General features: G+C 40.4%; 1 protein-coding gene across 5 annotated transcripts in view; it reads left to right on the forward strand.

The window, feature by feature from the left end:
• LOC124063494 (plexin-A1-like) overlaps window positions 1-21202 on the forward strand; it is a 279266-nt gene that overhangs the window by 132381 nt on the left and 125683 nt on the right. For all 5 annotated transcript variants that reach the window (XR_006844116.1, XM_046397214.1, XM_046397216.1 and 2 more), the window contains 4 exons: window positions 5651-5782; window positions 18393-18493; window positions 20035-20158; window positions 20484-20637. Coding sequence is in view for 4 of the 5 variants with exons in the window: in XM_046397214.1 (XP_046253170.1) it covers window positions 5651-5782; window positions 18393-18493; window positions 20035-20158; window positions 20484-20637 (511 nt within the window). In the remaining variant the exon portion in view is untranslated. The remainder of the gene's footprint in view (window positions 1-5650; window positions 5783-18392; window positions 18494-20034; window positions 20159-20483; window positions 20638-21202) is intronic.

A 21202-nucleotide genomic window follows, 5' to 3' on the forward strand; every position in this document is an offset into this window, starting at 1 on the left:
GTCGTTCTCCTTTAACCACAGCCAGCTATTGTTAGCTGTTAGGGAAACTACTTCATAGTGGCGTGCTGTCACCGGCCAGCTGTCTGCCTGTCACTCTTTGTGTGTGTGTGTGTGTGTGTGTGTGTGTGTGTGTGTCACCTGGGGCCAGCCTCCTGTTGTGAGAGCAGCGGTGCGACAAAAGTACGATGATTAATTTCACTCTGAGTAACCTGTCTCGCTGATGTTGCTTTGCCAAACCGTGTGTGTGTGTGTGTGTGTGTGTGTGTGTGTGTGTGTGTGTGAGGGCTGTAGACTGTGTAGTCAGCAGGTATGCTGTGATACTTTGGATGCCCTCCAGTCAGGGTCAGACACACACCCACATATACATTCATTGAGCTGACTGCCTTATAAATCCTACAACACCAACTCACACTGACACCATTCAGTCTCCTTTACATCGACTCTTTTCATATTATCTGTTTTTGAACATGTGACGAGCTGCATACTTAATATTTATCACTTCTTTACTAGCTGTTATTTTAAATTGAAATTCCTTTTTGAGACAGCGCTGTGTGTGTGTGTGTGTGTGTTTGCACGCAGTCACACTGTTGGGACTCACTCTCATTTCGGGGACAAATACAAGTCCTCATAACATAAATCATTAAATTTTAGGGTGCAGACTTGGCTTAAGGTGTGTTTATGTAAGTGTGTGTGTGTGTGTGTGTGTGTGTGTGTGTGTGTGTGTGTGTGCGTGCGCGCACCCTCTCAACAGATGAGACCAAAATCAATTTCATTAGGGATCATGAATGCAATGAGGAGCCGTTCTCTCTCTCTCTCTCTCTCCCTCTCTCTCTCTCACACACACACACACACACACACACACACACACACACACACCCCCATAGATTTCATTAAGGAAATGCCTTTTTTCCTCCTTTCTGTTCCATCATCAAAGAGCTACTTGGACATTTAGTACCTGGGTTCATTACTCGTTCTCACCACACATTTGTAACATTGGTTTCAGTAAGAAATGCTAACAAGGTTAACGAGCTCCTAACCTCCTCCGTTTTTTTTCCTCCTCTCTGCATCCTTCCCTCCTTCTCTTCAACTCCCCTCCCTTTGTCCAGCCATGTAATTAACTAGATGTTTAACAGCTGAGGTTGGACAGGGCACTGCTGTGTCTGGACACACATGTGTATGCACACGCACACACACAACGTAGGAGAAAAAAAGTCTGTGTCTGTGAGAGGAAGGAAAAGGACAGGGGTGAGTGTTGAAGCATAGAGAGGAGGACAGAAGAGAAAATTCTTTAGAAAGAGAGGAAAGAAATGGAAAGGTGGAAAAGCAGAGATGAAGTAAAGACATTAAGAAGGAAATAACTAGAACGAGGAAAGACATAAATAAAGGAAAAGGCAGGTGAGAAAAGGAAGTGGAAGAGAGGGATAATATAAATAAAAACACAAGTGCAAAGAAAAAAAAACAATGCATTATGTGGCATTCAAGAAATACATGCCAGAAGGAAAAATGGAAGACAAGAAGTGAAGGGAGAAAGAAGAAATGGGGGGAAAGGAAGTTGAACAAAGCCACCAAGAAATAAAAAAAAAGAAAGAAAAAAGAATCAAGGACAGCTTTAAAAATGACACATGGTTCAGAGTAAAGGATAGAATGTGGTTGTGTCTTTACCTGACCCAAAGGTGTGACCGGTGGTTGAACCCAGCATGGTATTAATCACAGCAGCACCCCAGCCAAAGCTCATTACTCCCCTTTGTTCACTTTTATTACCTTGTCCTCCTCTACACACACCCGACACACTTCTGTGCACAGACAGCGTCCCTCTTTCTCTCTCTCTCTCTCTTCCAGCAGACCTCCCACCTTCAGCCCACCCTATCTGTCTCCACCATCATTATCAACTTTAGCCTTCATCCCCACCCAACTTAAAACTCTTTGCTAGAAAACAATCCTGTATGTTAGCTTGCTTTCTTATGCTTCCTGTTTAAATGGTTTCACCCTGAGACGTCAACTTGATTGACGCAGAGCTGTCATTTCCTCCCCTCTAAAGGTGAGTTCTGAGTTCTAAAGAAAAACCAAATGCTTGTCACTGTACCACTACCTCTTTACGCTTGTTCTTCACATCATTATTAAACATGAACACATCATGCAAACATTTTAACACTGCTCAAGGTTTATGTTTGCTGCTGGCAAAAGCACGATGTCCCAGTATTTACCTTGACCTTTGTTCTTGTTGTTACATTCAGTTCATCAGTCAGTTTCATGTCGGTCGATGTTTGATCTTTACAGGATGTTAAATGTTCAGACAGAGCACAGTCTTGTAGGTTTTTTTTTTTTAAATACTTGAATACTTTGCTCAGAGTAACTGTCCTCACATGTTTTAAGTGTTCTCCTGGTGTCACAATATGACTTTACACGCACCTTCCTACAGTACGTTTCGCCTGTTGACTGCTCTTATATTCGGTTGTGCTCCTGAAATCCGCCTCCCTAGCAGTTACGAGCACAGTAGATTGCGCACATTAAAAGTGTCCTCGCAAGAAAAGTGACAAATATTGTTTATTTACTTGTGAGGACCTGGCGTGTTTGTGTGCACATGTATAACTGGAAGTGTGAGTGTGTGTACTTACGTATGCATTTTTGTCTACACTTTTGGGGCTTGGTGTGCGTGTGCCTAAGTGTTATAGTGTCCTTGGCATATCAACATTGCTTAATGAGCCTCATCCCAGGAGGATAGAGGATGCAGAGAGGTCCAAAGGAGGGACACACGGGATAGCAAAGGAGAAAACGAAGGGATGACATCAGGAAAAGTCACCTTTAACTCTCTTCCTGATCGCAACTTTCTCTACAGTGCTGTCACAGTAGAGTTGCAGTGGCCGAGAGAGACCGTACTTCAGCTGAAAGGTCAAAGACATGATGCATGTCTTATTGCCCCGTCCTGCAGCGAGACACACAGCCTGCCCCCAATGCACATCACTCTGGAAAAGAGCAATAGCTTAAATGCCTGGAATATAAATGGAGGATTCAGTAATCACACACAGCGAGTGAACTGATATGTCATTTTAGTCTGCATATATTCCAAATAAACATTGTGTTTTGAAACTAATTGATTGGTGAATAATTTAAATGCAAATAGCAGCAATTAATGTTCATTGCACTCATCGGAGAGTGACACTGCTGAGCATGATAAAAATGCACATGGTTGCTTTGCTCCAACGGGGTAAACCAATCAGTTTAAAAAAAATAAAAAAACACCTTAATGACTTCGAAGCTGTCAGTACCATCAAAGAAAGAACTTTTATGGGTTTCTGTTTTGTCTAATCATGCCGGTAGCTGCTATAAAAGCTACCGTTTAATACAGGGTAGGCACTGCTTTTGTGGCTGAGTCTCTTTCATCTTATGGCCTGGGCTCTCCACTAATAAGTTCCAGAAAGCGAGAAACTGGACGAATGGAAACATAAAAAAAAAGTTCTGGATCCCCCACTGTCACCCAATTTTTCCACTATTATGGTTTTGACTTTAGTGAGCACAGACTGCACGGAGGGAAAAAGTGGAATTTATGAAGCTGGTTGCCGTAGTTATTTCAGCTACGTAAACATATGACATTTGCTAGAAATTCTTATTAACCCTTATGTTGTTTGTTTATTGAATTTCAATAAAGTTTTCTACTAGGTGTGATCACACAGTCTACAGTATCTCAATCTAGATTTCTATGAAAAGTAAATGGGACAAAAAAGGGAATTATTAAAGTTTCTCACCCTGCCGCCTCCCCAGCGAGAAGCCTGTTTGGACACTAACTTCCAGAGTGCGGAGGTCACAGAAGGAGAGCGGAAACCTGCAGGCTAGCAGTCTAGATGAGAATCTATGATCACCTGTTCCAGTCTGCAGTCCCTTCTGAGCCAGCTGACCTGAATCCCACTCCAACTGCCCTCTGCCCCGAGCTGTAGGCCACTGCACACTCCCTGCTCCTACCCCCCCTCGCTTCGCCACAATCCTTCACTCATCACAAGTGATACGGCGGCCCAGGGCATGTAGCAGTTTTAGAATAAAGTGTTTAGTTTATGTGTGTGACTGAATGTGTGAGTATGAGTTTCCCTGTACTGCTGAGAGAGAGAGAGAGAAATCACCAGAACCAGAAATACAAGGGGACAAAAGGTCATGTTCACATCAATAAAGGTTCCACTGTGTGTGTTTGGGTTCATGTGGGAGCAACATAAGGGGGCTGCTAAAACAAATGACCTTTTGACAGTAACAACTGGGATACACCTTCTTTGCACACATGCATGCACAGACACACACACACACTTTTGAATGTCAGGAAAAGTTCTACAATTTGCAACTTTTCTGAAACCAACAGAAATGTCTAAATGTGTTAAACCATACAAGTTAATATAAAATGACATATGACTAGTATTTGCCCTAACAAAATGCACACCTTTCTTCTGTAAAAACACCTTAAAATGGAAGTTGTACTGTAAAACTCTCAGGTTTTAGACTGTCAGTGTCTGACTGAGAACCTCCTCAAAGTTGATTTATTGAAGCACTTGACTTGTAACCAAAAGCTGCTTCCTCCTCTTAAGCTACAGAGGCACATACAGTGATGACAGCATGTCTGTTAATGAAGCTTCTGTCAGGGGGAAAAAAAAAGAAAAAGATTAAGGAAACTCTTGTAGTGTTTTTGGCAGATAATAACTGCAGAGACTAAGGAGAAAAAGAGAGTGATGACAGAGTGAGTCTAGGCGATAGAAAAACAGAAAAGTTGTAACAGACTAAACCGCTGTCAGGTGATGGATGAGCAGATGGAGGTCGGGAAATTAGAAAGAGAAAGATCCAGACAAAAAAGTACAGAGGGAAGGAGAAAACGATTTACTTGCTGGTACACAGGGACTGATCCTCATAACTGTAATTTTGTCAGTAGACTTAACCCTATAAGCGCACACACACACAAACACACACACAACAACCCCCATCCATCCTGTGGCACCGAAGCTAAACAGATGAAAGTGCTGAAATTGTCATCTGTCAGTCTGGTAGCTGGTTTTCAGCTGACAGCAGCATTTAAGGTAAATTTTCAAGTGCCACTCTAGACAAAACGAGAATTGGCTGCTATTACAAGAGGTGGAAGCGAACACAATTTTCTTCAACATAACTGCTGTGCGTTAGAAGAGACTTTCAGAGTTAAGGTTGCAAAGTATTCAGTTAGAATTTATTGTTCTCCTGGGGAAGCTGCGTTCACTACAGTGACCAATTGATGCCTGGGGATTATGAGAAAGAACTGCGTGTGTGAATATTAAAATGCACCAAATGGTTCATTGGAGACATACATGGGAGAGACAGTGTGCTGTGTGGACGCTTGAATTGGTGAAATTTTGAAAGAGTTTATCGCACAAATCAAAAATTTGACCCTGTAGATCAATAAGTTGTAGTTTAGGTTCAGTCAAATGGCGTGAAAGCTCGTCTGTTTAACTGGAGATCCTGATACCTAAGCACATTGAGATCTCAGCACCACCTAGCAGAAGCTAAAAGTACACCAATCAAGTTGGCGAACTAAAGCCATTTGGAAATTGTTAGACACAATTTGTCTTCATAATGTTATCCTCATCTTCAGAGTAATCTTCTTTTGCCATTTATACTATTGTAAAACAATAATTTCACTTTTTTCCAGATCCTGGTGAACTCTGTCATCCAACCTGCCTTGCTGTATGAGAATGTGGTGGTGAGCAACGGGAGCCCCATCCTGAGAGATCTGCTCTTCAGCCCAGATCATCAGTATTTATATGCCCTCACTGATAAACAGGTATGAGAAGCACGTGCAGACACTCAAAATACAAAGATCTGCAGTCAGGCAAGGTTAGCAGTGCAGCCCATAATGCAGCCTGTAGGTGCTGCTGACAACCCTGAGGATATAATGACTAAATATCAATAGTCATTTATCTGTCTGGTGAATTTAGGGATGGATCCAGTGATATGTGACAGCCTGGGGCATATGCACACCTAGTTCAGTATATACACACACTGCTTCCACACTCTGCATGCATTCATATGCTGCTGTCACACACACACACACACACATATATATACCCTACCTGCAGTAGCATATTTAGAGCATGAACATATGCAAGTCAAGCAATATCACACATGCACACACACAGAATCATAAGTGCTAATTAATATCATGAATATTACAATGTGTCACATAGGATGAAGCCCCATGTCACCATTCCACGAGGGATAGAATGTGTGTTTGCATATTAATTGCTGTGAAGTAGGAAAAAAAAGAGTTGATCTTTAAGTTGTGACATTTTTAGTTTCACAAGAGCAAGAACATTGCTTTTAAAAAACTTTTAAAGAACTTGTAACCAATAATTTCAAATCATAAGTTTCAGTTAATGTATTATATTTCAATTAATGTATTATATTGTATTGTATTTTTTAATTTATTTGTGTATTTTTTGGCGGTGGGGGAGCTTTGACTTTAAAGGCCTGGTCACATATATATATATACAGTATATACAGTATATACATATATATATATTTAACTACCTTAGTTAATGATCAAATACCATCAGTTAGCATTCACATTTGTTCCTGTCTTCAACAAGCTCGGTGAGCTTCTTCCTGTTTATTCTACCATGCTAGCGTGTTCCCAGCTGGCCACTGTGTTAATGGTTAGCTTGCCAGCTACAGTAGTTAAACACCCATGTGAGTTGATCAAGTCCTTACATGACCATGCTTCCAGAGTCAGATATTTTGTGTTGAGACACAGATGGTGTCCTCATTCGAAGTGTTGTACTGTTTTATTTGACAAAAATTGATGGTGTTGTAATGTTATTGTTGGAAAGTTAGCATTTTAAATTTCTTTGTCTGATTAACTTCCTGTTGCGACCGCAGTGGCAGAATGATATATACAATATAATCCTGCATGCATTCACAGGAGTTTGATATTGCACCTTGCAGTGTAGCTATGGCCTCTTCTCCTTGGTTTACCTGCATGATTCTCTTATCTCATAACAATTAATGACTGCAATGTGATAACCTTCAACAAGACCTCCCCGGTACATAGAGAGTAACTGCCATGTGAGTGCTGTGTAATTTACAAGCAATTAAACATAATTGACTTCCATGTGTCTGAATAAGCACAGAGAGGAAGTGCAGAGTAATTGATACCAATGGACGGTGTCTGTGTTGATGTGGCGAGGGAAATAAGGCCCTTTAATCACAGCAGTCCAGGAAGGAGAAATGCACTTTACAGGGAGATGCATAAATGCATATACAAGCAGAGGATGTCTACCCACACAAACATACTGAACACTTTTGGGAACACAAACTGACACAGAATCATATATGCATGCAAAGAAAGAAAAAGATTTCATTCTCAAATTTATTAATATTTACAAAGGGGTTCAGTTGCAACATTGAAAAGATTGGAAGCAGTAGAGTGAGTTCGTATAGTTCGCAGCACTGCAGACAGTAAAATAAGCCTGAAACCACCAACGTGATAGAAATACTAAAATATAATAAGTCAAAAATGGAAAAAAAATTTAAAAATGTGACGTTAAGGATGAAGTTGTCTGGAAAGGACTCAACAAGTCCGGGTGGATAAGAGAAATGACTGCTTTGAGAAAGCTTAAGCATAATAAAAATGTGTACAAACTTTGAGACCTGTTCTAATTCGACAGTATCCATTAGAATGATGACCTCTGTACAACAAGCATCTCTGTTTTAGTCATTCATGCTCAGCAGCTGCTCAGAGAATGCTGAGAGTGCTGGGAGTGTTCCCAGATTTTCCCTTTTAGCTCCTGTCATCTGCTTTAACAATGACTTCTATTGCCATCAGAAAGTCTGTTTCAATTATTCAAGTTAGTGTTTTAATTTTGATGAGCACCGGTATGTCCACTGCATGTCTTTGAATGTTAGTGCAATGACTGCAGGGAGGTCTAGTAACAGGAGGGGAGCCTCGTAGAAACCACAATGCTTCCTCTTTAAAATGATCCAAGGTGATACTGTTACATTATAAAAATACTGCAGATGTCCGACACTGTTTTTGCTCCATCTTGCAGGGGAATGGTCTTCTGAAACCTAGAGAGTAGACAGATTCAGATCTAATGCTTAAATAGTTCAGCATTTGGGAAATAGGCTTATTTACCTTTAGCAGAGCTTTTGATCAAATACCACTGTCATGTCTGTCCATTAAATATGAAGCTACAGCCAGCAGTCTCTAAAGTTTACTCATCGACACATTGTATTTATCTAATCTATACCCGAACTGGAATGTTTAAATGACAAGTTGTAAAATTTATTTATTCCCTGATCAGTTGCACTGACTTCTTGCTTCCAGTTTTTGTGCTAAACTCTCTGCTTGTTTTTTTTGCTAGCAGATATGTTCTTCTTATCAGTCTTCTCATATAAGTCAGCAAGAAAGGGAATAAGCATATTCCTCAACATTTCTATTCAATTACCATTCACTATTCATTTAAAGAAATCTCTAATAGCAGTTGGGGATGTATGGAAGTTACACATTTGTGATGCTACTTTGCCTCAGATCTGTGCAATGATAGTGAGTTTTGCTTCAAATTTGATCTTTTTTTAGTCAATTTCTGTCAAAATCAGAATCACAGCAACTGGCAGGAGATGGAATGACCATCTCTTTGTAAAGCAGTAATGGTCTTTCACTTCCAGAGCTTCAACATTGTCCAAATTCACAGTCCAGTCAGAAAATGAAATGGAAAAGGAGAGAGGTAGTGAGAGTTGAGGAGGTGGGAAAATATAATTGGTTTGCAGGATATGGTTCACTCCTTTTCTGCAACTCTTCCTGCCTCATCTTTTCAATATTCTTAGGGATCCTCACTTCTGCCTCTCTCAGATGAAGTGAGTTTGTGGAGTAACTGCTCTCCCAGTAGCAAGTTCAGACAGCTCAGAACAAAATAAGGATCTTGCCTCAGCTGCAGAATGTGAACTTGTGTACCAGACGGTACAGGACCGGAGTGTGTGCAGAGCCTCCCAGGCCTACTGATGAGAAGTGTCTTTGTAGCCTGAGGCTGCCTGGTCTAGAGATAATGTATTGTGGTTTAAGGTCATTGGCCAAGCCTGGGGGTGCATAAACTTCTCCTGACTCCAAGCCAACAAAGTATGCAAAAAGTAAAAACTATAGGTGCTTTCTCTGGACTTGCTTAGTTACATTCATGGGTGCGGTCATGCAAGTAATGATGCAAAGTTTAACCACATCTGCTCGGTTGTACGAAGACAGCAGAAATTGAGAAAGATTGCCACTTTTGCCTCCAAAATGTCCCAAGAGTGCCATGCCCAGGAGAGTCTAACTGTGAACCCAAATCCAATTTGCTCAGGATGACAAAGTATTTGTAAGTAAGAAAACAACACATGTAAACCTTTAAGGTGGTATAGCTATAATCTTTTCCTTAGTCTTTTGTTAGTCTTAGTCTTAGTTTTTTCTTTGAGTATCTTTGTATCTAAAATTAGTATTAACAACTTATGAATAAGCATTTTTATCCAGCTTAATACTAATAATCTAATAACTAATAATCTTATAACATTCTTACAGATCAGCATAATGTATATGCCACATATGAAAATAAATCACTAAAATCAAGCACCAACACCCCAAGATAAGTTTCTGTTATCATTTGCTGCTTTCCCTTTACGATGGAAATTGGAAGTTGGAGCTGGGAATGAAAAGCTAGATGGATTGCTTTCAGCAGGTTTAGCATTGTTAGCAATGCATGTGAGACAGCTGAAGGAAGTGATGCATGGGGCTTGGGTCCTCAGTGAGGCTGACGTTAGACTCTTCTCAACATGTAGGAGTCAGGTGTACCTTCACCCTGTTTGTCCTCTTCTTCTCCTCTCCTCTTCCTCTTCATCCCCCCCTTTCCTCTCTCCTTGTTGAATAATAGAAATGCCAAGTGATGAGACCTCAAACATCAAAAAGCCAATTTCCCAGCTTGACAGAGCAATTTACCTTTTCCTATATTCACTCACACACATAATTAAAAGCGGTGGATTGGACTGCAGCATATAGACTGCATATCTGTACAGCAACACTGACTCATACATATAAGCATGCACGCACAAATGCTGTGAAAACATAAAACTGTCCGATTCACTGCGAGGTGAGAGTTTTCGATTAGCAAGCAATGGATTTATACATGGCTCTCTTTATGTCTCTTCACACACACACACACACACACACACACACACAGTCCCACACTCTCATGCTCATACAGACAGTCTCTTCGTGTTCTTTCACTTTGTGCATCTTTTCCTGCTTCTAGCTTTCGGTCTGTCTTTTTCTGTACGTTCGTATCACATCAGTTTTGTGCCCATAAAAACGAACAATAGCACTAAATCAATTTTATCTTTGTCGTTGTTCCCTCGTTATGTGGTCAAATTCTCCAGATCCAATAAAAACAGCAGGGTAAGAGATTTTTCATCCTGTCATCAGCCTCTGCTGTGGATGTCACTGAGACAGAAATATTTCCTGTGTCCTGCATGTCCTTATAGATGACATCACCTAATTGCTTTAAAGTAAATGACTAAGTAGATTACAACTCATAATCTATTGATTTCTACTGTACCTTTGTACCAAATCACTCACTTATCATATAATTACCAGTCTTGCTTCTACTACACTGAATGAAGCTTTCTATTGACCTATTTCCCATTACACTGAGTTATTGTCTGCCATTTCAGACTAACAGAGCCTGAGAATGTGTATTTAATACTTTTGTTTATTTTTGTTTAATGTACCTGTATTGTACTGATGGACCGTATGCCAGTCAGGCCTAGCCCGGTCTCTGATCTTTTCTCTTTTGTAACATCACCACCACATTTCCCCTACTGAACTCACAGGGCAAGGTCAAGGCTCTCCGCTTGTAAAACAGCTTCGGTAAGGTGACCTGTTGGCAGCGAATGCCTTCGCCTCTGCCCCTGTGAGGCTGCTCAGGCAGTGGCATAATGGTCTGATGATGTACCTCTGTGTATTGATTTAGCTACAGTACAGAAATGTACTTAGCTGTACTGTAGTGCACACACAGTGGAGAAACCCTACACCTGGCACCACATCAGAGAGGGTTCATATTCAATGGACTCAGCATTTACTGCACTTGGAGGTCAGGGAGAAAGACTGCCACGCGATCCTTTTTTAAAGCGGTTTCTTTGGTGTTTGTCCAACTTTTAAGATGATAAAAAAAATGAGACAAGGATAGGGAGAATTATCAGGAGAAGATACAGAAATCAGAAAGTGCCCTGGCTCCTGTCAGTTAATTGCGTTTTGGCACAACATATCTTAGTTTATCAGTTGTTCAGCGTAGGCAAGCTGCAATTAGTGACATATTGTTAAGACTTTTGATAAAGGACGTTGTCATTTCAAGCAGAAGACAACTGTGAGTATAATTTCTGAAGATTCTGAGGTGCCGCTACTGTCTAAAGCTCAAATTTACGATGGGTAAAAGTAGGGCTACCAATGGAGTCTTTTTTTCCCTCCATGCTTAGTGAGTGACTTTATGTTACTTGTGTTTACAGATTTTCCTGAAATAATCCAACTATATAAGAATCTATTTATTTTTATCAAACACCTCAGGAGTGCAGCATAACTATATCTTCAAACATTTTGTAGTAATTTGGACATGTCATGCTGTCAGCTCTGTCAAATCACTTGCACTGATTGGCTGTGAGCAAAACCTTTCAAATAGTTGCGCAAAGTGGAGCCCATTGACCAAAGTTGGCCCGCCAAAGGATTCAATTTGACCCCCAGATGTTTCTATCTATCAATCTACCTAAAAAATGCTCTTTAAACATGTAGGAGCTAATTTATTCTTCATAATCTTAGCATGAATGTCGCACAGGAATTCACAGAATCAAAGGAGCTTAAGATCCCAGGACCATTTTATGTCTTATAAATACATTTAAATGCAGTAAGTGCTTTTCACCTGCCATCCACCATTAATCATCATTTCTGTCCTGGGCCTCCAATGGAAAAAGTTAGGGCACCCCTGCTTAAGGATATTAAGTGCCCATATCCAGTGAACAAGAGGCAATAATAAACAGTTAAAGGATTTATTTAAATTTCTTTTGCATAATCGGAAATGAATGGTGGCTCCAAATCTGATGTAAACAACCACTCTGGAAAAGTGCTGTGCCTGGCTTTTCCTGAGTCAGAGAAAGGCTGGTTAAGTTGACAGCGGTAGAGGAAGTGCTGCTACAAGTGTTGATAGCAGTTGCTCCTGTGCTCATTAACAGTCTGTGTGGAACCCATTGGATGTGTGGTGGGATTTTGTTTTGTTTCGTCATGGTGGTAGTCAGCTTAGTCAGGTAGTCGGCACAAAGTGCAGTTCAGGCAATAGTGTGAAATTTCAAATATATATATTTTATCATATGATAAATTTGGAAAAGTTAAGATAGCTAATCTCATAATGCCTTTTTAAATGCCCTATAAACATATTTGTGTTCAGATATTAGTCACATATTTGCAGTGTGCTGTCAAAATATATGATATTTGATATAACTGAATAAATTTAACATACGGCATATTTTTGGATGGCATGATATCTGCTAAAACCCTTCCTTACTTACACACAATTACACACACACACACACACACACAAACATCCCACCTGTCAGCAGTCTGTCAAGGCAGAGAGATGAGTGATTGGCTGATCAGAATGTGATTTGTGAGACGGTCAAAAAGACAGACAGCAACAGAGGGAGACAGGCAGAGAGAGACGGAGAGAGAGAGATGTCTTAATGCAGTTGAGAGAAACAACGTGACTGGGGTTTGAACAAGGAAATTGTCTAAAGTTGATTTGTGAAAGAACCACACTGAGCGTCTGTAAACTGCGTGAGCATATGGGTATGATAAAGAGAGCGAGAAAGTCGAGAGCTGTGTCAGATCTTTAAACTACCTAAATACATGTGCGGAAATGCTTTTTATCAGAGACTAAAATGATTAAAGTCAGAAGTCAGATTAATACCACATGAACTTCATTCGTTCCTTTGATCGTTCTTTTTAATACGCAACCACTGCCAGCGAGATGTTGAGCTTAGTACACAGACTGGACATAGAGAAACAGCAATCCTGGATTTGTTTTAAGTTAGCAAAGTCTGCACAAAAGCACTTCTTTAAAAAAAAAAAAAAAGAAAAAAAAAGGTCTTACTGTCACCCTGATGTTGCTTTGTGACGGAGACTTCAGAAAATCACTGCTCCTGGCATATGATCCTCCATGACATCTCAACATATTCACAAAAAACCAAATCCAAAACCAAAAAATATCCAAATGAACCTAAAACTACTCTTTTTAAAGTCACTTCAGTTATATAAAAGGTAGCACCTGTTTTGGATATGTGTGATATAAAGTCTTTTTCTAGAGTGTGACGGAGAGACACTTTTTTGTTGTTACTAATATTAAGTAGTTATGTCTCATGTCGTGCCCAGTGCAGTTCTGAACTGTAAGTTGTCCAGCCTGATTGGGACACTACAGCATAGTAATCTTTATTAAAGAGCTTAGGAAAATAAGAATATTCCTTTAAAGGACAATGATGGAGAGATACTCTCTTTACCAGGTACTGTATTTTTTTTTCCTCTGTTTCTCTTGTGTCTGTTTCCTATTAGGTTGTGTCTGTCGGTGTCTACTTGTGATCTATGGCCTCATTTGCTGTGTTTTTTGGTGTGTCCAGCCAAATTCATGACAGATGGGAGCATAACAGAGCGACAAAGGGGCAGAAAGAGAAGAAAAAGGAAGAAAATTGAACAGACAAATAAAGAAATAAGAAAAAGCAGAGAATCCTCTTAGAGAATAAAATGTGGTTATTTTACATCTTGCTTTTATTTATGATACACTTACTCATACTGCTGGTCTCTGTGTATAGTGTGTACATGCGAGTCCCCTTAATTCACATCTGCGTGTTAGAGTTCATTGTTTATTAACTCGCATGTGGAGACCATATATGTGCAAGCACTTTACGTCAGAATGTGCATGCCACAAATTGCATATCTGCATGCACTTTGTTGCTGGTTACATGGCAGTCTTAAAATCTGTCTGGATGGCAAAATAAACCATCCATCAGCCTATTGTGTCATGATAGCGCCTTATACCCCCCCCCCCACATTATACAGATGGGACAATTACAACTGGGCCTATAGCTGCTGCTAGCTGGGACCACATGGGCCCCATATGTGGAATGAAACATCAGTCGCAATTACATTTGTGTGTCTTGCTCATCCATCCTTCCTTGTATCCCTCATCCCCGACCCCCGCCTTCCATTCTCTACCCCCCCCCCCTCTCATCCACCACGAGGCAAATTAAGAGCTTCTCTATCATGACCCAAATGAGAGAGGCTCATTTGTAGCTGTTATTTATTTGTAATAAACCCCTCATCCCCCATCTCCTTTGCTCCCCCTCCTTCCTTCACTCCATTATCGGTTTGAACACTGAAACGAATGGTTAAAATGGACATTTTGTGATCTCATTCTTTCTATCTTCCTCTACCTCATCCCCTGTCCTTTCCCCCTGCCTGCCTCCACTGTCCACAGATGAATGTGTTTCCCTCGGCAGCAGCAAATAGGCCAGGGATGAAAATGCCATATTTAATATAAATGGGTGGTTCTCACTTACTTACTGTCACACATACACACAAACACAGACACACACACACTCTCCCTAGCCTCCTCAGTAAGACAAAGAGTCTTTGGCCGAGCATCTCCCGTTTCCCATCCCATTATCTGTTTTCTAAAACTCAATAATTGAACTGTTCCATTGGAATACATCATCCGGCCCACTACCACAAAGCCCCATTGAATAAACTTCTCTCCCTGGCTGTTGTGTTTGAGTGCGACATGTTTTTTTTTTTTTCTTTTGCCTCCTCCCTCTATCAGATAGGCTGTATTACTCGTGTGGTATTTGTCCAAGCACAAGTAATGACTGCAATTTGCTGCTATTTGGTGTCCCGTAAGAGGCCTGTGTCTGGTAATGGTAGCATTATAATAGTTATCAGACACAGGTTACTATTATCATGCTATGAATCTGCCATAAGCTATTGTGTCCAACTGTACATCAGGATGACACAGAAGGAAGGGATGAGGATTCAATGGAAGGATTACTGGAATCTAGTTCAGAGATGTGTTATTATGAAATATGTCTTGGGATGTAGCTTTATAAATAACATCACATTAAGAATATGTGCATTGCTATCACAAAAGGCAAAAGAAAAGCATTTTCTTCACACTTTATTTGAATCGGAATGACTTTAATAATCCCTGTGAGGCTGTACATAGGCACTATAATGCGCTGAGCTAAATGTCAATTCCTATGGGGTGGGGTTAAGGTAACACACTGATGATGAGCAGATATAACATTTACTCACCCACAATAGTTTCTCATGTTATTATGCTAACATTTGCTAAATAGCACTAAAGACAGAAGAAGAAATTTCCTTGAAGCATCTGACCTGTAGGTGCTGGATGATAATTCAGGGACCAGCTCTCAGGGAAGTGAGTATCTGTACCAGATTTCATGGCAATCCATCCAGTAGATTTTAAGACCTTTAAATAGAAGAACTTTCAATTAATAGAAGTAAAATGTCAATTTTGGGGGCAACCTTAAAGGAGGATTCATCCTCTGGGGACCATAAGCTGATGTTTATGCTAAATTTCATGATTGAAAGAATGAGCTGTTTAACAGCTGTTGAGATTTTTCAATCTGATTTAGAAGAATAGAGTAAACAACCTTATTTTCATTTGAATTTTTGTTCACTGCTTTAGACTTCTAAGATTTGAATTTTGACATGTAGTGATACTCCTATTCATTGTATATTGATGTAATGATGTGTTTTTTGACTGATTGATTTTGTGAATTGATTTTGCATACAGGAATTGATGCTGACTTTGATCTTGTGTATCTGATAAATTGTGTGTATCAGAAGAAAAGCTTGACTTGACTTGGGGTGCCACCAAGTAATTAAACTGAGCGCAAATTGTTTTCTTGACTTTTAAGTTTTGATGCAGATGTAGAGGCTATTTTGCCTACACAAGTCATGACTGATGCAGGACCTAGCTCAGCAACAGAGATGAATCTTCAAATTCAAAGTCTGATGCTAAGCTTAAAACTGATTGGATGAATGTGACAGAAAGGATAGTATGAAGAACAGACAGTGACATGAAAACCAACATATGCATATGTGTTTGAGTAATCTCGCCATGGTTGTTTAGGGCAAAGTACGTGAAAAGACATGATGTACTGTTCAAAGGTAGAGAAGTTAAAAAAGGTGCATAAAGGTAGTTTCCTCTTTGAAGATTTCTGCACTGCTGTGCCCGCAGCTGCCATTAGAATTCACCATCACCCCCTTCCAGCTCACCTGGTGTGCCCCCTGCCTTTGCAGTGTTATTGATGTCGTACTTCACCTGACTGAGGCAGCTGGAGGTGTGTGTGAGCGTGTCTTGGGTGGTCAGTGATGTATTTAAGTATTTAATGACTGCCCCAAACTTGTCTCAAACTCTCAGCTTGGTCCAAATAGTAACTTTCTCACTGGTGTGTGTGTGTGTGTGTGCGCGTGTTTTTGCTTGCCTGCGAGGCAGTTTCCTGCCTAGCAGTCTGTTTGTCAAACTGCATCCGGCAAGTTGAGATGCAACACATGGATGTGGATACACTGGTGATTGTGGACACAGAGAATGTCCAGATGATGAAGCATTTCAAAATACCTTCTTAAAGGATAACTTCTCGGCTATAGAGTATTGCACAACCTTGGTGAAATTCAAGGTAACTTCTCCTGATGATCGTACAGACAGATGGTGGATGGCAAAAATGCAGGCAGCAGCAGAAAACATGTCCATTTAACGGTAACTGCAAAGACAAGTATATGTGGAAATGGGCTTCTTAAATGACAATTCCTCTCCGTCTCACTCACTCCCCTGATGTTTGGGTACTTCTTTGGTTGCAGTTTAAAAGGCAGGTAAATTTGGACAGCATTGTTTGATGTCCTTGTTAATACCCGAGTTCTCCGTTTTCCCGAAAGAGATCATTAAAGTTTCATCTTATCTCAGTCATGCAGACACACAGATGGCAGCCGGTAGAGATTTAGCAGACAAAAGGAGTAATCCTTGATGTTTATCTCAAGGGTGTTAAGTACAATAGCATATTCTTTGCAAGGCATTAAGCAAACTTGGTCCTCTTATGTTCCGATTTGGACTCATGCAGAAATCTGTTCGCCAGGTGTAATATTTAGTGTAAAAAAAGAAAACAAAAGAAGTGAATGAAGGTCAAGAATTTCCTTTTTGCTCGTTTTTATTTGAGTACTGCAGCTCCCATTTTGATGGATACTTTTGAAGGGCTGTCGCTCTTGATGGCCTGAAAGCAATACTGTATAAATAGCATATGTTTGTATTTATGTACAATTAAAACTGAAGTTTGGTGAGGTGTTGTATGTCAGCGTGGAGTCAAGGCAAAACAGCCTGACGACATGAGTTCATCGCTCCGTGAAATTTTCTATTCTCTTTGTTACACCCTCACGGACTGGTTTTCAAACTCAAAGCCCCCCGCTTGTGTCACAGGGTTTCAATTACAGCATCGTTTATATAACGTTATGACAATGCAAAGTTTTGATCATCTTGTGATCCTTTTTCACTGTCAGTTGCACTTTAGAAGGAAATGTCGGTCAAAATCAAGCCAGGGCTGATTCAGCCTCTGTACTTGGGGCGCCACAACACCTGCTTCTTTAAATAGTGGCTCTGGGACCAGTTTTATTTTAGTTTTAATCTGTTACAGTTCAGTTTACACTTGCAAGACTTGAATGAAAAGAAGTGATTTAAAAATCCTTCAACAAAATAATAATGATAATAAAGTATAAGTATGTAGAAATTATGTAGGAATTATGTCATATAAAAATCTGTAGCTATTGGAAATTAATTGAGTGACCAGAAAACCCAGTATGTTTCTTTTTTTGGAAGGATGTTGTCCAAACAGTTACTGACTGTCCAGTTTTTAGCTATTTACATTCTTCTAGATTCTGTTTAGTATCTCGTTCATAGTTTAGTAAACTGCATGCTTGTATCTGTGTTGTCCGATCCACAGGAGAACTGTGGGTGGTACACAGTATATTACAGAGAGATGTTTGTCAGAGGGTGTAATCTTAACCCATCTGTGTGTTTACATGTGTTTAAACCTCTGCTTCTCCCCCTCTAGCTAGCCTTGTATGCAGCAGTGTGGAGTTGCAAGGAGCACTTCTAGAGCTGTTTATCTCTGATAGTCACAGTGAGCTTGTTCCTTTAATCTCATGTTCCACGCACAGGACACCTCCGGTAGATCCTGTGCACATCCGGCCTATGGCTGTTTGAAGGTGGTGTACACAGGTTCTGTGTGCAATATTAACCAGGTGTGTGTTCCTGCGTGTGTTTTATTTCCAGGTCACCCGTGTACCGGTGGAGAGTTGTGAACAGTACACATCGTGCAGAGCTTGCCTGGGATCAGGGGACCCTCACTGTGGCTGGTGTGTGCTACATAATGTGTAAGTGCATATCCTGCTCATTGTGTGGTATCTATGCAGTATGGGGTACACTATATGTACAAAAGTATTCAGACAGGGGCTGTTTTTCAGGGGCAGGGTTTGACCTATTACTTCCAGTGAAGGAAAACTTTAATGTTTTGGACAATGCCACGCTTCCAACTTTGTGGCAACAGTTTGGGGAAGGTCATTTTCTGTTCCAGCATGACTGTGCAAGCAAGGTCCATAAAGACATGGCTGGATGAGTTTGGTGTGGAAGAACTTGACTAGCCCGCACAAAACCCGGACCTCAGCCCCATCCAACACCTTTGGGGATGACCTGGAACAGAAATTGTGCACCAGGCCTCTTCGTCCTACAGCAGTGCCTGAACTCAGAAATGCTCTACTGCATGGATGGGCAAAAAATTGACCGAAACACTCTAAAATCTTGTGGAAAGCCTTCCCAGAAGAATGGAGGCTGTTATAGCTGCAAAGCTGGCTATGTATTTAGAATGCAATGTCATTAAAGTCCCTGTTGATGTAATGGTCAAGTGGCCCAATACTTTTGTCTATATAGTGTATTTGGTGCCCTGCAGTTAATTCTGATCTTTTACTGTGATGGACAGGACTGTGGAAATGTTGATGACCTGACAAGCGCATGATTTCACTCATATTGACCACTTTACAGAACAATCAGCCTGAAGCTGGACAATTCAAATTTCTTAAAGATATAATCAGTGTTCAGGAACCATTTTTTTGTTGTTTTTTCTGTTCAGCAACCTGCGTTTTCTAATTCTCTTCTGTCAGAGACACTTGTGTCAAAGATTTGACCACCACGTTTGATAGAAAGTGTTCTACTCTGTGTGGGAGAATCAAAGGTAAACGTGTCATTAGAGTAATCATTAGAAGCTTCAGACTTTAAAGCCCACCATGTACACCTGTGCTGCTAGCCAAGCAGCTGATGAATGAACCACTGACGGTGAAGCATGAATGAGCAGCTGGTCCCAATCTGCTAATGCAAGTGTGACATCAGAGCCCTGCCTGAACTAATGCTGTGCTCCATTTGCTTTTCACGACACTATTATTTTTGTCTCATAATGACAGACAGTCTTAGAATTATTTGCAGATATTCTTAAACCTTTAAAGCCATTGATTAGTTTTGACGCAACCCTTGGTTACACGGTATACAAGCACGCACACACACACACATTGTTTTCAGGATATCTGAATTCCTAACACCCTAAGGGCTAATGACTATGATTCCATCTACCTCAGCCACTTTTATTCTTACAGTGCTTGTGAAAAAGAGCTGAATTTCTGCTTATCATGCCAGTGCTAACCTTTGATATTCCAGTTACCTCTGCATAAGCACTTTAACTGTATACACTGTTTATAAGCACCTCTCTTATTACTCCCATATACCCACTAATGAGCACAGACTCTGCCTGAACCCAGCAAATAAAATGTCTTCTACCAAGACAAGGACAACAAATAACCACATTACTGTGCAATCTTGTCAAGGTTTCTGAATGTAGATGTGACTGTAGTATGTCCTCCTGCTCTAGATGTTCGAGGAAAGATCGCTGTGAGCGAGCAGAGGAACCTCAGCGCTTCACAACCAGAGCGGAGCAATGTGTTCGACTCTCCGTCCAACCAGACACCCTCTCTGTCACAATGTCAGAAGTGCAGGTAGTGTGTTGGTGTATCTGTGCATGTGCTCTCATATCTGTCAGAGTGTGTGGATTGTTTGTGTGCGTTTTTGTGTGACAGGAGGAATAAATTAGTAGAAGTTGACAAAAAAAGGTGAACAACAAAATGAGCAAGATAGATATGCCAAGTGATTAAACAAAGCTTGTTCTTGGGTCAACATGTATGCATAATTTTGGGTATGACCTGATAAGGGAGTTTTTCTTAAGGCACAAATCTTTTTTATTGCCTATTACATCACCATTGAAGCATATTAATTTCACATTTATTTTGTCCTTCACCTTTCTGTTTTCCTTCCTTCTCCTAGTTGGTACTTCAGACGCAGAATGTGCCCAGTCTCTCCGCTGGAGTAAACTGCTCCTTTGAGGACTATGTAGAGACGGAAGGGCGCATTTACGGTGGACGGATCTTCTGCCTGTCCCCCTCTAGAAAAGAGGTGGCCCCCATCACAAGAGACCAGGGTAAAATGAAATATGTCTCGAATGTCTAGAAAGTGTGGAACCATAAACATCGCTTTCTGGGGGCTTCCTTTGTTTGTGGAACCCAAAAACATTATAAAATGAAGAATAGGGGACACATTAGGGGACACATATTACTCATTAACTAATTGCTAAGTGTTCATTCATATTAGTCACATGTTGGTTCTTTATTGGTCATTGTGAAGCGCTTTTTAATGCCTTATTCTGTATGACAGAATATTCTACAACTACTAGGCTGTTAACTAAGAGCTTTCCCTCAATAACCTCCTTATGACAGCTTATTGCTAGTTTGTTGTTGTACATGAATTATGATCTTTATATACTTTGCTAAGCATTGACTTTCTAAGGTGTTGTGATTGGCTAAAAGGTGGGAGGGCAATGACAACATGAAAAGTGAAAAAAACATTTTTTTCATATGACTCCTAATTTTATAACCACCTCTTTTTTTCATTTTTTAAAACTTTTGAGCTTCCTATAAATAATGTAGTGAACATGTCAGATTTGTCCTAAAGTTACAATTTCTGAAATAAAAAAATATAAACAGGCC

The sequence above is a fragment of the Scatophagus argus genome, chromosome 8, assembly GCF_020382885.2.
Source record: "Scatophagus argus isolate fScaArg1 chromosome 8, fScaArg1.pri, whole genome shotgun sequence".
Lineage (NCBI taxonomy): Eukaryota > Metazoa > Chordata > Actinopteri > Scatophagidae > Scatophagus > Scatophagus argus.